This window comes from Natator depressus, chromosome 9 (genome assembly GCF_965152275.1).
Source record: "Natator depressus isolate rNatDep1 chromosome 9, rNatDep2.hap1, whole genome shotgun sequence".
Classification (NCBI taxonomy): domain Eukaryota; kingdom Metazoa; phylum Chordata; order Testudines; family Cheloniidae; genus Natator; species Natator depressus.
The window spans coordinates 53096241-53113219 of record NC_134242.1 but is presented as its reverse complement, the minus strand read 5'-3'; the positions used below and the strand labels follow the sequence as shown (position 1 = coordinate 53113219).

General features: G+C 48.3%; 1 protein-coding gene across 2 annotated transcripts in view; it reads right to left on the bottom strand.

Annotated features, from left to right (window-relative positions):
* The window catches only part of RAB6B (RAB6B, member RAS oncogene family), a 129354-nt gene that overhangs the window by 39911 nt on the left and 72464 nt on the right, over nt 1-16979 (bottom strand). For both annotated transcript variants that reach the window (XM_074964179.1, XM_074964180.1), the window contains exons 3-4: nt 4420-4473; nt 484-589 (exon numbers count right to left, since the gene is read on the bottom strand). In XM_074964179.1, coding sequence (XP_074820280.1) covers nt 484-589; nt 4420-4473 — 160 coding nt within the window. The remainder of the gene's footprint in view (nt 1-483; nt 590-4419; nt 4474-16979) is intronic.

Below are 16979 nucleotides of genomic sequence, written 5' to 3'. Positions count from 1 at the left end.
AGCTGGGCTCTCAGAACCTTTGGGACCAGCTTCCGGACCCGCAGTGCCAAGGGCTGTAAAGCTGCCCTAACAGGCCATCCCTGGTGATGTGGCAGCCCCCTTGAGTCTGCCATAAGAGGCACAATTTAGAGCACCTCAGGAACCAGAGGAATGCAAAGTTGATGATCAGCCCCATTCGCCATCCATCACCCCCTCTCAGGTCCTGCGCTGAGCAGAGCTTGGCCAGACCTGAGCTATAGGAGACCTTGTATATATCTGAGGTTCTAGACAACTTTGATTTCCCTCTTGTCTGCACTTTCCCCTCCCCGCTACACAGCATTTTTTGCAGTACATCACACTTTGGAGCTGATTCTGGCTCCCTGCCCTGCATTTCTGCCTTCCTGAATGGTGGCCCACATCCATGCTGGGTAGCAGCTGAGTAGCATCTGCCATTCCAGCACCAAGCATGGGCACACGGACATTGGGATGGAAAGCATGACTCACTTGTGATGTCATAGACAACCACAGCCACTGTGGAGTCACGAATGTAGCTGGGTATCAGGCTTCGGAACCTCTCCTGGCCTGCCGTGTCCCAGAGCTGCAATCGGACCTGCCGGGGGGCAGATGAGAGACAAACAATTAGCAGGAGAAACAAGAAGAAAGGAGGATTTGGGTGGTGAAGGCAGAAGGGAAGAACAGGAGAGGTGATTAGGGTGGAGTTTTCTAAAGAACCCAAGGGAGATCGGTGCCAATGAGACTCAGGCTGCTAACTTCCACAGGTTGTGTTGAAACGCCCAGCCTCAGACAACAGTTTTACAACTCTCTCTTCATCTATCTTTAACATTCCCTTTGGCATTCCATTTGGAAATATTGCAGTCCTCATTTACTGTCCTAGTCTGTTGGGAGGTGTTGCTGGGTGCTGTTAAGTGGCTGCCATATTCCATCCCAGAAGGAGGTACATTTCAGGTGAGGGTGAAGTTCAAACTTTGTTAAGTTGTTTGGGGCGATGAAAGGGAACAGTATAGAAATAGGAGCCATTACAGGAGTGTGAATAGAGGCACACGGGATTTTTCGATTTGCTGGCAATTTTGGGGGAAAAATTAGTTTCAAGTTGACCCGAAAATGAATTTTTCAAAATTTTGGCAAATCGAAAAGTTAAAAAAAAGAAATGTTTGTTATAGGTTGAACAAAATGTCAAGCATTCTTTAAAACATTTTTAAAATAAAACATTGAAGGACGTTTCATAGCAAGGTCATTTTGAATAAAAAAATCAAATAGTTTCATTTCAAAACATTCTAACCAAAATGTTTGGTCTTGTTCAGGTTTTTGGGCTGGGGGGAGGGTTTTGACACAAACGATTTGGCAGAAATGACACAAATCTGCTAAATGTTTCAATGTCTCCAAATCTGCTTTTTTTTTCCAGCTGAAAACTTTCCACGCAGCTGGCAAAGCAGTGAGAGGGAGCCCAGGACCGAAGGAACATGGAGGTGGAATAACTATATATGTTTCAGTGCTAGATTGACAGCCCTGGCAAGAGAAGTTCTCCTTTTCCCCACAGAGCCGTTACAGCCCAGGCAGTGGCAGTGCAAGCCTCCCCATGCTATCCCAGCTGTGTGCCTCAAACCTACTCGGGAAGGACCTGCCCTACTGCTCAAAAGGAATTCAGTCTCCCTGCCTCTGAAGTTCGTTGCCCTAGCAGCAAAGGCCATGTCTACACAGCCTGCGCCAGCGAACCTCCCAGCCTGGGTCGACAGATTCAGGCCCATGCTACAAATGGTGGTGTGGACATAGCAGCTTGGGCCGGACCTTGGGCTCAGAAACCGAGGCAGGGGTTAGCCCAAGATCCAGCTTGAGCCACAACTTCAAAGCGCTGTCTCCACAGCTAGGTTAAGCAAGGTAACATGAGGCTGAGTCTGTTGACCGAGACTGGGAGGCTCGCTGTCGTGGGCTGTGTAGACATAGCCAAAGAGGTCAACTAGTGCCAGTCATGGGGGTGGTTTGGAGAATATGAACATCGGTCCACTGGGAACTGGAGTGAAGCCACCAACTCTGGTCACCCAGGTCAAACAGATCACAGCCAACCTGGGATGGATTTCTACTGGCGCACAAAAGGCTCCATAGCCGATTAATAATCCAATAACTAATCTAGGCTGAGACTTCCAAAAAGAATTTAAGGGAGTTAGGCACCACATTCTCCACTGAACATCAACTCCCTCGGGCCCCATTGAAAATTCCAGCCCCTGGCTCCTATGGAACAACTCCTCTGGACAAAGGAAAATGCGGCTGTAGGGGGAATCCCAGGTCACAGCTGGCATCCAACTGTCGAGAAGCGAGATGGAGGCTGAACACAAAAAGGCTGATTCTCCTTGGCCAGGGGTGGAGTCCACTGGTGAAAGGACACGTATGAAAACCTGAACCCGAAAGAGGTGCAAACTGGGAATTAAGTGTGTGTACTGAGTAAATAGTTGCCTATCAACCCTGGGAACCTGATTTCAAATCTTAGATTCACTCTAAGATATGAGTTTGGTGGGACCCAGCCTAGTCCCTATTTGTTCAGCTCCCCTATCCCACCATCCAATGATTCTCAGACCTTGCTCAGGCCTACTATTACAGGTCACGACCTTGGTGTATTGGCAGAGCTGTGTTAGGGGAGCTTGTTCAGTGCCAACTTGAATTCTAATGACTCAGTGCTGTGAGGTTAGTCCCTCACGTTCATGAGCACTGCATCAACCTACACCATTTCAAAGGCCTAAGACTATGATGTTTTTAAAGAATTGTGGGAGCTGAATTGTCTTCATCCTCCAGCTCTTGGGTCGGAGACAAATTCCCTTTGAAGGAATGTAGCCATGCCTTACTGTAGTTACTCCTCCACTCAGACTGCGGCTAAGCAGTGGATTTCATCAGAATGACTGGAGTGCCGTCTGAAGTAGAACCAGTCCATTTAACCCAAGACAGATGTCTCTGAGTGCATTAACACTGCAACAATAGCGAGAGGCTGTTTATGGATGAAGCTGTAGCATCTCTTTCATTACATTTCACTTCCATTTCTCCCATTCCCTTGTACAAAATTTCCCCCCAAAATCAATAAATAAAAAACTTGAAACAGATTTCCTTCCAGTGCCGTTTTCTGTAAGATCTGTGAGCTGGCAGAAAACAGGGGATGGCTGGCCCGTGGGGATAAACTCTTGCCCTTGTCCAACAAAACTGAAGAGCCAGGGCATTTCTTCCTACTTCCTTGGGGCTCAACCATGCCTTGAAAGCACTGATCTGCACTAGGAGCAGGGCAGTCGTCCCACCCCACAGGTTGCTCAGGGAGGCATTGCACATGCCCCTCCCCAGCACAACCTGTCCCCTTCCCCAGCCCATTTGGGGTGAGTTGTGGTGCTAGCTACACATGGTCATTGCTGTCCGGGGCGGAAGGGCCTGCGTGGGAGTTAGAAGAGAGTGTGGCCTATCTGGCCATGGACTGCCCAATCTGATTTTAAAGTACTGACTGGATGGACGGGTGTGGAGGTGCATCACCCCAAAGGGAGGGTCAAGAGGGAATGGAGGCCCAATCTCCCTCAGTGCTCCCAGGAACGCACACACTTCCCCATGCCCCTGCCCGGAGCAGCCAGCCAGTGTGAAAGAGAGGAAAGCAGGGCCATATAATTGCCTCTCCATCCCCCTGTGTGGCAATTTGTACCCCTGGCGCCTCATGGAGGGAGCTGCCCTTTCTCCCCCCCATACGAGGGCTGTGATTGTTCCAAACACTTTCATGGGGTGTGGCATGTGTATATGTGTGGGGTGAGAACCCTGTTCACACAAGGTCAGGGCCTCCATGAGGTGGAGGGGAGCAGAAGGGCAGTGGAGATGGGGATCTCTAGGCTCTATATGCAGGGCTGGGACAGAGTTGGCTGTTGTGCCAAAGTTCCCTCCTTTGGGGTGTTTGGTGTAAGTGTGTCAATCAATCAGACTCCTTCAGCACAGTTGTGTGTCTGTGGGTTCCTGATGACTTGGATGGCCTAGGGCTTTGGTACTTTGAGGTCAGTTCTTGGTGGAAATGTCCAACCTTCATCCCAACCCAACTCTCCCTCTCTGCTCAAGGGAGGCAACAACTGTCATTCTGGTATGCATCTATCCTTGAACCCCTCTACCAGCGAGGTGACCTCCTAGGATGGGATGGAGAAGGTCAGCAGCGAAGCCACATGGGGGAAGTTACTTTGCATGGAGGCAGGGAAGGGGATTTCAGTCCCCTTAAGTACCCAAACTGTGGATGAAGCTATCTGTGAAAGTCAATAATTGGCAGCACGAGGCGAAAGGGAGGCGCCCAGCTGGGGTATTTGCTGGGGTAGGTTTGGACAGCATAGAAGGGATTATAGCTAGTGGCTCCCTCTTCCAAAGGGTCTGCCCAGAACTTCTTTTGGCATGGTGAGCAATTCAGCAGCATCTGCCACTTACTGTCCGATCTTCCAAGTACATGGTTTTTGATAAGAAGTCGATTCCGATTGTAGCCTGTAAGAGAGGGAGACAGGAAATGAGAGAACATAAGAATGGCCATACTGGGTCAGACCAAAGGTCCATCTAGCCCAGTATCCTGTCTTCCAACAGTGGCCAATGCTAGGAGCCCCAGAGGGAATGAACAGAACAGGTAATCATCAAGTGATCCATCCCCTGTTGCCCATTCCCAGCTTCTGGCAAACAGAAGCTAGGGTCACTATCCCTATTTTCCATGAACTGATCTAGTTCTTTTTTGAACCCTGTTATAGTCTTGGCCTTCACAAAATCCTCTGGCAAGGAGTTCCACAGGTTAACTGTGTGTTGTGTGAAAAAGTACTTCCTTTTGTTTGTTTTCAACCTGCTCCCTAATAATTTAATTTGGTGACCCCTAGTTCTTGTGTTATGAGAAGGAGTACATAACACTTCCTTATTTACTTTCTCCACACCAGTCATGATTTTATAGACCTCTATCATATTCCCCCTTAAATTGTCTCTTTTCCAAGCTGAAAAGTCCCAGTCATATGGAAGCTATTCCATACTCCTAATCATTTTTGTTGCCCTTTTCTGAACCTTTTCCAATTCCAATACATCTTTTTTGAGATGGGGCGACCACATCTGCACACAGTATTCAAGATGTGGGCATGCCATAGATTTATATAGAGGCAATATGATATTTTTTCTCTTATTATCTATCCCTTTCTTAATGTCTCCCAACATTCTGTTCACTTTTTTTGACTGCCGCTGCACAATGAGTGGATGTTTTCAGAGAACTATCCAGAATGACTCCAAGCTCTCTTTGTGATGGGTTGGATCACAGAAAACCCCTTGGGAACTGCCAACTGATGTGCTGCGACTACCTCTGAGCCCGTTTTCCCTGGCCGCTTGGGACTTTAGTGCCCTGCCCAGTTTGAGCCAGACACGCTAACCTGCTACAAACTCAGCCCCAGGTCTGAACCACGTCCCTCAAAAGCTTCAGGATAAACTGAAAACAGCTTAAGAAGTGTTTCTGTCTCTAGCACTCAGGTACCCAACTCCCAATGGGGTCCAAATACCAAATGAATCCGTTTAACCGTGTATAAAGCTTATACAGGGTAAACTCATAAATTGTTCGCCCTCTATAACACTGATAGAGAGAGATGCACAGCTGTTTGCCCAACCCCCCCCCCCCCCCCAGTATTAATACATACTCTGGGTTAATTAATAAGTAAAAAGTGATTTTATTAAATCCAAAAAGTAGGATTTAAGTGGTTCCAAGTAATAACAGACAGAACAAAGTGAATTACCAAGCAAAATAAAATAAAACACATAAGTCTAAACCTAATACAGTAATAAAACTGAATACAGGTAAATCTCACCCTCAGAGATGTTTCAATAAGTTTCTTTCTCAGACTGGACGCCTTCCTAGTCTGGGCACAATCCTTTCCCCTGGTACAGCCCTTGGTCCAGCTCAGGTGGTAGCTAGGGGATCTCTCATGACTTCAGCCCCCTTTGTTCTGTTCCACCCCCTTATATAGCTTTTGCACAAGGCAGGAATCCTTTGTCCCTCTCTGGGTTCCCACCCCTCCTTCTAAATGGAAAAGAACCAGGTTGAAGATGGATTCCAGTTCAGGTGACATGATCACATGTCCTGTGAGACCCCAAGCCCTCATTCCTTCCAGCCTGACTCACAGGAAGGCCTGCAAGCAAACAGAGCCATCTACAGTTGTCTTGGTTGATGGGAGCCATCAAGATTCCAAACCATCATTAATAGCCCACACTTTGCATAACTACAATAGGACCTCAGGGTTATATTTCATATTTCTAGTTTCAGATACAAGAGTGATACATTTATACAAAGAGGATGACCACACTCAGTAGATTATAAACTTTGTAATGATAATTTACAAGAGACCTTTTGTATGAAGCATATTCTAATTACATTATATTCACACTCATTAGCATATTTTCATAAAATCATATACAGTGCAACGTCACACTCTTTCTTAAGTGGTAACAGCTAATGTAGACACCATCATTTTATATGTACAGTTGGGATTATATTTTTCAATGTGCATTACTCTGCATTTACCAATATTGAATTTCATCTACCATTTTGTTGCCCAGTCACCTAGTTTTGTGAGATCACTTTATAAGTCTTCACAGTCTGCTTTGTACTTAACTATCTTGAGTAGTTTTGTATCATCTGCAAATTTTGCCACCTCACTGTTTACCCCTTTTTCCAGATCATTTATGAATATGTTGAATAGAACTGGTCATATTGGGTTGCATTAGTAGGAGCATTGCCAGCAGATTGAGGGAAGTGATTATTCCCTTCTATTCAGCACTGGTGAGGCCACATCTGGAGTATTGTGTCCAGTTTGGGGCACCCCACTACAGAAAGGATGTGGACAAATTGGAGAGAGTGCAGTGGAGGGCAACGAAAATGACTGGGGGCTGGGGCACATGACGTGAGGAAAGGCTGAGAGAACTGGGCTTGTTTAGTCTGTAGAAGAGAAGATTGAGGGGTTCCAACTATCTGAAGGGGGGTTCCAAAGAGGATGGAGCTTGGCTTTTCTCAGTGTTGGCAGATGACAGAACAAGGAGCAATGGTCTCAAGTTGCTGTGGGGGAGGTCTAGGTTGGATATTCGGAAACACTATTTCACTAGGAGGGTGGTGAAGCACTGGAATGGGTTACCTAGGGAGGTGGTGGAATCTCCATCCATAGAGGTTTTTAAGGCCCAGCTTGACAAAGCCCTGGCTGGGATGATTTAGTTAGTGTTGGTCCTGCTTTGAGCAGGGGATTGGATTAGATGACCTCCTGAGGTCTCTTCCAACCTTAATCTTCTATGATTTTATGGTCCCAGTACATAGGGGTCACCACTGTTTCCCTCTCCCCATTCTGAAAACTGGCCATTTATTCCTATTCTTTGTTTCCTATCTTTTAACCAGTTACCAATCCATGAGAGAGCCTTTCCTCTTATCCATGACAGCTTACTTTGCTTAAAAGCCTTTGGTGAGGGACCTTGTCAAAGGCTTTCTGAAAATCTAAGTACACTATATACACTGGATCTCCATTGTCCACATGCTTGTTGACGCCCTCAAAGAATTCTAGTAGATTTATGAGGCATGGTTTCCCTTTACAAAAACCATGTTGACTCTTCCCCAACAAATTATGTTCATCTATGTATCTGACAATTTTGTTCTTTACTATAGTTTCAACCGGTTTGCCCAGTACTGAAGTCAGGCTTATCACCCTGTAATTGCTGGGGTCACCTCTGGAGCCCTTTTTAAAAATTGGTGTCACATTAGCTATCCTCCAGTCATTTGGTACAGAAGCTGATTTAAACGATTGGTTACAAACTACAGTTAGTAGTTCTGCAATTCACATTTGAGTTCATTCAGAACTCTTGGGTAAATACCATCTGGTCCTGGTGATTTATTACTATTTAGTTTATCAATTTGTTCCAAAACCTCCTCTAATGACACCTCAATCTGGGACAGTTCCTCAGATTTGTCACCTAAAAAGAATGACTCAGGTTTGGGAATCTCCCTCACATCCTCAGCCGTGAAGACTGATGCAAAGAATTCATTTAGTTTCTCTGCAATGGCCATATTGTCCTTGAGAGCTCCTTTAGCATCTCGATTGTCCAGGGGTCTCATTGGTTGTTTAGCAAGCTTTCTTCTTCTGATGTACTTAACAAAAAAAATTTTTGCTATTACTTTTTGAGTCTTTGGCTAGTTGTTCCTCAAATTCTTTTTTGGCCTTCCTAATTATATTTTTACAGTTCATTTGCCAGTGTTTATGTTCCTTTCTATTTTCCTCACTAGGATTTAATTTTCATTTTTGGCACTGTACCTTTTAATTTCTGTTTAACTAACTTCCTCATTTTTGTGTAGTCCCCCTTTCTGAAATTAAATGCTACGGTGTTGGGCTGCTGTGATGTTTTCCCTGTCACAGGGATGTTAAATTTAATTACATTATGGTCACTATTACCATATTCACCTCTTGGACCTAATCCTGTGCTTCACTTAGGACTAATTCAAGAATTGCCTCTCCTTTTGTGGGTTCCAGGACTAGCTGCTCCAAGAAGCAGTCATTTAAGGTGTCAAGAAACTTTATCTCTGCATCCCATCTGAGGTGACAGGTACCCAGTCAATATGGGGATAGTTGAAATCCCCTAGTGTGATTGAGTTTTTATTTTTATAGCCTCTCTAATCTCCCTGAGCATAGTCACTATCACCATCCTGGTCAAGTGGTCAGTAATATATCCCTATTGCTATATTCTTATTATTAGAGCATGGAATTACTATCCCGAGGTGTATGGCACCAAATAAAGTGGCCTCTACTGTGAAGAACTCACTCTGTGAAGGCACAAAAGGACACAGTTCTATACAGAAAACACCCATATGGCAGCATCGCATACATACAGTAGATGGGGAAGGGCGAACAGACAAACTTCCTCTAATTCACTGTTGTGAACTGCACTCTGAGTCTATATCTGGCTGTATAAATGACATAACACTGAATTTAAATCCTGATCACAGAAAGCTCTTTTCTCTTTAAAATACAAATCATTTGATGATAGCCAGGTTCCAATTAGTTTCCTGACCCTGTCTACCAGGTCTGGGCCCACTTCCTTTGACACAAAAGCCTTCCCATCACAACTGTACAAGTGCTGGTGTTGGATTGAAAATGTTCCCATGTGCATAGTTTGTGGATGATGGCAAAGCAGGGGCGCCAGAACAGAGACCAGGGAGCCATGTCCCCCCACGTTTTACTGGTCGTAAGGGCAAGCAATGGGGGGAAGGGGTGGAGAGGAGGGAGCAGGGGATAGAGTCTTCAGGGGAAGAGGAAGCTCAGGAGTGGGGCCTCAGGTGAAGGGTAGGGTGACCAGGTGTCTGGTTTTTGACCAGAACACCCTGTCAAAAAGGGACCGTGGGAACTCGGGTCAGCACCAGCACTAAGGCAGGCTAGTCGCTACCTATCCTGGCTGGCACTGCGCTGTTCTCCGGAAGCAGCCAGCAGGTCTGGCTTCTAGGTGGGGGAGCCATGGGGCTCCGCGTGCTGCCCCCACCCCAAGCACCGGCTCTGCACTCCCATTGGCCAGTTCCTGGCCAATGGGAGCTGAGGGGGGGACAGTGCCAGTGGGCGGGAGCAGCGCCTGAAGCCTCCTGGCCCCCCACCTAGAACCCGGACCTGCTGGCCACTTCCAGGGTGCATGCAGCATGGTGCCAGGACAGGCAGACAGCCTGCCTTAGCCCCCCCTGCTGTGCCAGAGGTAAGCCCCTGTCCCAATGCAAAGCCCCAACCCCCTGCCCCACCCCTGAGCCCCCCTCAACATAGAGCACCCTCCTGCACCCCAAACCTCTCATCCCCAGCCCCACCCCAGTGCCCGCACCCCCAGCCCAGGGCCCCCACCCCCTCCTGCACTCCAACCCCCTTCCTCAACTCACAGCCCCCTCCAGCACTCCAAATCCCTTGGCCCCACCCCCCAGCCTGGAGCCCCCTCCTGCACTGCAAACCTTTCATCCCTGGCTCCACCCCAGTGCCTGGACCCCCAGCCCAGAGCCCTCAACCCCTCCCACACCCCAACCCCCTGCCCCAGCCCAGAGCCCCCTCCCACACCCTGAACCCCTCATTTCTGGCCCCACCCCAGAGCCTGCACCCCCAGCTAGAGCCCTCACCCCCTCCCACACCCCAACCCCCTCCCCCAGCCCAGTGAAAGTGAGTGAGGGTGGGAGAGAGCGAGCCACCAAGGGAGGGGGAATGTAGTGAGTGGGGGGCAGGGGCAGGGCTAGGGTGTTTGGTTTTGTGTGACTAGATAGTTGGCAACCCTAGTGAAGGGTTGGTGTGAAGGCAGGGCCTCGGGGGTGGAACTGGACAGGAAGAGGCAGTGGAGCGGGCACGGGAAGAGGTAGAATGGGAGTGAAGTGGGGGTAGGAAGAGGTGGAGTGGGGGCAGGGCCTGGGGATGAGGGGGGTTGAGCACTCTCGGGGAAAGGAGGAAGCTGGTGCCTCTGATTCTGAGCCCCTTCATTGCTCCTCCCCCCTTTAAATTCTTGATAGGGGATGAAGTGGGATTTAAGAGAGAAAAGCAATGGAGTTAGTCAAGTGATTAGCTATATATCTGACCATCCCCCCTCCCCCCCCTCGGAGAGGCAAGTAACCTAGTTTCAATGCTCTGAAGCTCAGAGGCACTTAAATATATATCACTTAAGCACTGCTGCTGACTTGAGAACAAAGGGGGTGGGGGTGGAGAGGCAGGGCCGGGGATGAGGAGAGCTGGACAAAGCAATTATATCCCTCCAACATGCTGGTGTGGGGGGGAAGGGAGAGAGGGGGTGAGAGAGAAGGCTGGAGAGAGGCAGTGACAAGCCCCCGGAAAGAGGAACACTAGACCGCACATTGGACACTACTGCTGCTGCAGAGTGCAGAGCATGAGGCATTGGAAGATGGCGTAAAAGGACAGGGAACGAGATCAGAGTGATGCACATAGGTCAGAATGAGGACCCGAGTCTGGGGATGCCCAGAGGGCACGTTAGGTGGCAAGACCCATTGCCAGACAACCCCGAGTACCTAGCAGGCTGGTGCCGCACAGTGCAGTCCCCTTAACGGAGAGGTGAGAGAATGGTTCAGGGATCATTCCTGTTGCTGGAGCCTCCTAGGACGTGGAACATGTTACGCTGAGGGATGAGCACCTCAACTTAATGAACTGCTTTTAAAACTAGGCATCCTGCAGAGCATGACAAATGGGAGTCATGTGAGCAGGGCTACCTCAGTTCTGGTGGAACAGAGAAGCAGGCCAACAGGAACCTGTGCATTAAGGATTGTGGGTAGGCTGCCCATCACCCACACTCTTCAAATGGAGTGGTCAGCCCATTTCTCTAGTGTTTGGAGATGCTGGAATGGACTGTGCCTAATCTCTTCCCTGCAGTCATCCTATTTTGGGGACAAGTTGGGGAGTGTCATTAATCAGGAGGCGGATTCAGTTGACTCACTAGAAGGCTGTAGTGGTCCCATCCTAGATAGAAATGTAGGGCTGGAAGGGGCCTCAAGAGGTCATCTGGTCCCTCCCCCAGGCTGAGGCAGGATTAAGGATATCTCCCTGACAGGTGATAACTATGGCTGCAACCAGCCTCCATCACTTTAGCACATCTGTAGTTTTTGGTTTGAAAATTCAGGCCCTTAGAATGGGAAACACTCATGCAACCCTAAACAATGCTGTTGTCATGATTTATGCCCCCCCAACCATGATTATACCTCCTCATATAGATGAGCCAGTCTAGGAGAGCATGAGTCCTGTGAGCCAGTATAAATAATTTTACACTGGATGCTTTCCTTTGGAAGAAATCAAAATGAATTGTGATGTATTTATGCACAAATATAGAATGGGGGAGAACTGGCTTGGCAGCAGCACTGCTGAGAAGGATCTGGGAGTTGTGGTGGATCACAACCTTGAAATGAGTCAACACTGTGATACTGCTGCAAAAAAAGCAAATGCAATTTTAAGTTGCATTAACAGAGGCATAGCATGCAAATCACGGGAGGTGATAGTACTGCTCTACTCAGCGCTGGTTAGGCCTCAGCTGGAGTACTGTGTCCAATTTTGGTCACCAATGCATAGAAAGGATGTAGAGAAACTGGAAAGGATCCAGAGGTGAGCAACAAAGATGATCAAAGGGATGGAATGCAAGCCATATGGGAAAGTCTGAAGGAACGGGGTATGTTTAGTTTGGAAAAGAGGAGATTGCCAAGGGACATGATCGCGGTCATCAAATACTTCAAAGGCTGCCATAAAAAAGATAGAGAAAAGTTGTTCTCTCTTGCCACAGAGGGCTGGACAAGAGGCAATGGGTTCAAGCTACAGCACAGCAGATTTAGATTGAATCTCAGAGAAAACTTCCTAATTGTAAGAACAGTAGGGCAATGAAACAGACTCCTAGGAAGGTTGTGGAAGCTCCTTCACTGGAGGTTTTCAAAAGGAGGCTGGATAGCCACTTGTCTTGGATGGTTTAGACCCAACAAATCCTGCCTCTTGGCAGGGAGTTAGACTAGATGATCCTTGCGGTCCCTTCTAACCCTATGGGTCTATGATCGGAGTGCTTGTCACAGCGCTCACCAAACAGTCCCCACAAGCCATGTGTCAGCAGCTGTAAATGGACTGGTGCTGGGTCTGTTGGGTTGGGCCATTTTGTGATAGCACTCCCCCTCTGAGAATCAAGTTGGACACCCAAATATCACTAGGTGATTTTGAAAAGGGAGGCCTTCCTGTGTTTGTTAGTATAAGTGAATGTGATTTATCAGCTGGCATTAAAGAGAACTGGCACCCATGTGGCCAGCCCCGCTTTGAGAACTGCTGTCACCGACAGAAACAGGTCAGTTAACATGGACGGTGTCTGCTGTTCAGCCTGAGCATAAGAGTCCGCAGCCACAGAAATGCAAGCTCTCGTATGACAAGTACAAGACTGAATGAGAAGTCCAGATCCATCAGTTCAGGCCTGGCTGCAGCAGCTGTAATTGTCTTAGCGCAAGGCACCAAAAAAGAAACAACAGAAGAATAGTGTGTGAAATGGGGAACTTTAGGTAATTTGACCATTTGCTAAACCTTAGAGAAAACGTTCCTTCCCCTTGTCCTACATTCTGATGGCTGTGTCTCTCCGATCACCTACTACAGGGATGCAGGATGTGAACAGTATGGGGCTGCAGCCAGCCAATCATGGAGGCTGGCATTTAGAAAGGAGCCTAAGGGCTTATCTATATGGGGACACTCAGGAAAGTTAATCTAAATTAACTGTCCAAGTGGATTAGTTGAACCTCGTTAAACCCCAGTGTGAACACTAATTCAGAATTAAAGTGGCCTGAAGTTGATTTAGCTTAATTCACTTCCAAAGTGAACTAAACTAAATCGAATTAAGGCCTCTTTAATTCTGAATCAGAGCACCCACCCAGGGGTTTCATGTGGTTTTACAAATCCACTTTCAATTCACATGGTTCATCAATTTGGATAAATTTACCTACGTGTCCCTGGGTAGACAAGAACTATGAGTCCCTAACTCCCTTAGGTGCCTTTGGAAAGTCCCAACCAGAGTTTCTGAGCCCTGGTCTACACTAGGACTTTAGATCAAATTTAGCAGCGTTAAATCGATGTAAACCTGCACCCGTCCACACGATGAAGCCCTTCATTTCGACTTAAAGGGCTCTTAAAATCGATTTCCTTACTCCACCCCTGACAAGTGGATTAGTGCTTAAATCGGCCTTGCCGCGTCGAATTTGGGGTACTGTGGACACAATTCGACGGTATTGGCCTCCGGGAGCTATCCCAGAGTGCTCCATTGTGACCGCTCTGGACAGCACTCTCAACTCAGATGCACTGGCCAGGTAGACAGGAAAAGAACTGCGAACTTTTGAATCTCATTTCCTGTTTGGCCAGCGTGGCAAGCTGCAGGTGACCATGCAGAGCTCATCAGCAGAGGTGACCATGATGGAGTCCCAGAATCGCAAAAGAGCTCCAGCATGGACTGAACGGGAGGTACGGGATCTGATCGCTGTATGGGGAGAGGGATCCGTGCTATCAGAACTCCGTTCCAGTTTTCAAAATGCCAAAACCTTTGTCAAAATCTCCCAGGGCATGAAGGACAGAGGCCATAACAGGGATCCGAAGCAGTGCCACATGAAACTTAAGGAGCTGAGGCAAGCCTACCAGAAAACCGGAGGGGCGAACGGCCGCTCTGGGTCAGAGCCCCAAACATGCCGCTTCTATGATGAGCTGCATGCCATTTTAGGGGGTTCAGCCACCACTACCCAGCCGTGTTGTTTGACTCCTTCAATGGAGATGGAGGCAACACAGAAGCAGGTTTTGGGGACGAAGAAGATGATGATGATGATGATGATGATGATGATGAGGTTGTAGATAGCTCACAGCAAGCAAGTGGAGAAACCGGTTTTCCCGACAGCCAGGAACAGTTTCTCACCCTGGACCTGGAGCCAGTACCCCCCGAACCCACCCAAGGCTGCCTCCTGGACCCTGCAGGCGGAGAAGGGACCTCTGGTGAGTGTACCTTTTAAAATACTATACATGGTTTAAAAGCAAGCATGTGAAAGGATTAATTTGCCCTGGCATTCGCGGCTCTCCTGGATGTACTCCCAAAGCCTTTGCAAAAGGTTTCTGGGGAGGGCAGCCTTACTGCGTCCTTCATGGTAGGACACTTTACCACTCCAGGCCAGTAACACGTACTCGGGAATCATTGTACAACAAAGCATTGCAGTGTATGTTTGCTGGCGTTCATACAACATCCGTTCTTTATCTCTCTGTGTTATCCTCAGGAGAGTGAGATATCACCTGGTTGAAATAGGGTGCTTTTCTTCAGGGGACACTCAGAGGAGCCCGTTCCTGCTGGGCTGTTTGCCTGTGGCTGAACAGAAATGTTCCCTGCTGTTAGCCACGGGGAGTGGGGTTTGAGGGGGTAGCCACACGGTGGGGGGAGGCAAAATGCAACCTTGTAACGAAAGCACATGTGCTATGTATGTAATGTTAACAGCAAGGTTTACCCTGAAAGACTGTAGCCACTGTTTTATAAAATGTGTCTTTTTAAATACCGCTGTCCCTTTTTTTTTCTCCACCAGCTGCATGTGTTTCAATAATCACAGGATCTTCTCCTTCCCAGAGGCTAGTGAAGATTAGAAAGAAAAAAAAACGCACTCGTGATGAAATGTTCTCTGAGCTCATGCTGTCCTCCCACACTGACAGAGCACAGACGAATGTGTGGAGGCAAATAATGTCAGAGTGCAGGAAAGCACAAAATGACCGGGAGGAGAGGTGGCGGGCTGAAGAGAGTAAGTGGCAGGCTGAAGAGAGTAAGTGGCGGGCTGAAGACAGGGCTGAAGCTCAAATGTGGCGGCAGCGTGATGAGAGGAGGCAGGATTCAATGCTGAGGCTGCTGGAGGATCAAACCAGTATGCTCCAGTGTATGGTTGAGCTGCAGTAAAGGCAGCTGGAGCACAGACTGCCACTACAGCCCCTGTGTAACCAACCACCCTCCTCCCCAAGTTCCATAGCCTCCACACCCAGACGCCCAAGAACGCGGTGGGGGGGGCCACGGCCAACCAGCCACTCCACCACAGAGGATTGCCCAAAAAAAAGAAGGCTGGCATTCAATAAATTTTACAGTTATAAACTTTTAAAGTGCTGTGCTTAAAGTGCTGTATGGCATTTTCCTTCCCTCCTCCACCACCCCTCCTGGGCTACCTTGGTAGTCATCCCCCTATTTGTGTGATGAATGAATAAAGAATGCATGAATGTGAAGCAACAATGACTTTATTGCCTCTGCAAGCGGTGATCGAAGGGAGGAGGGGAGGGTGGTTAGCTTACAGGGAAGTAGAGTGAACCAAGGGGTGGGGGGTTTCATCAAGGAGAAACAAAGAGAACTTTCACACCGTAGCCTGGCCAGTCATGAAACTGGTTTTCAAAGCTTCTCTGATGCGTACCGCACCCTCCTGTGCTCTTCTAACCGCCCTGGTGTCTGGCTGCGCGTAACCAGCAGCCGGGCGATTTGCCTCAACCTCCCACCCCGCCATAAACGTCTCCCCCTTACTCTCACAGATATTGTGGAGCACACAGCAAGCAGTAATAACAGAGGGAATATTGGTTTCGCTGAGGTCTAAGCGAGTCAGTAAATTGCGCCAGCGCACCTTTAAACGTCCAAATGCACATTCTACCACCATTCTGCACTTGCTCAGCCTGTAGTTGAACAGCTCCTGACTACTGTCCAGGCTGCCTGTGTATGGCTTCATGAGCCATGGCATTAAGGGGTAGGCTGGGTCCCCAAGGATAACTATAGGCATTTCAACATCCCCAACAGTTATTTTCTTGTCTGGGAATAAAGTCCCTTCCTGCAGCTTTTCAAACAGACCAGAGTTCCTGAAGATGCGAGCGTCATGTACCTTTCCCGGCCATCCCACGTTGATGTTGGTGAAACGTCCCTTGTGATCCACCAGAGCTTGCAGCACTATTGAAAAGTACCCCTTGCGGTTTATGTACTTGCCGGCTTGGTGCTCCGGTGCCAAGATAGGGATATGGGTTCCGTCTATGGCTCCACCACAGTTAGGGAATCCCATTGCAGCAAAGCCATCCACTATGACATGCACATTTCCCAGGGTCACTATCCTTGATATCAGCAGATCTTTGATTGCGTGGGCTACTTGCATCACAGCAGCCCCCACAGTAGATTTGCCCACTCCAAATTGATTCCCAACTGACCGGTAGCTCTCTGGCATTGCAAGCTTCCACAGGGCTATCGCCACTCACTTCTCAACTGTGAGGGCTGCTCTCATCTTGGTATTCATGCGCTTCAGGGCAGGGGAAAGCAAGTCACAAAGTTCCATGAAAGTGCCCTTACACATGCAAAAGTTTCGCAGCCACTGGGAATCGTCCCAGACCTGCAACACTATGCGGTCCCACCAGCCTGTGCTTGTTTCCCAAACCCAGAATCGGCGTTCCACCGCATGAACCTGCCCCATTAGCACCATGATGCATGCATTGGCA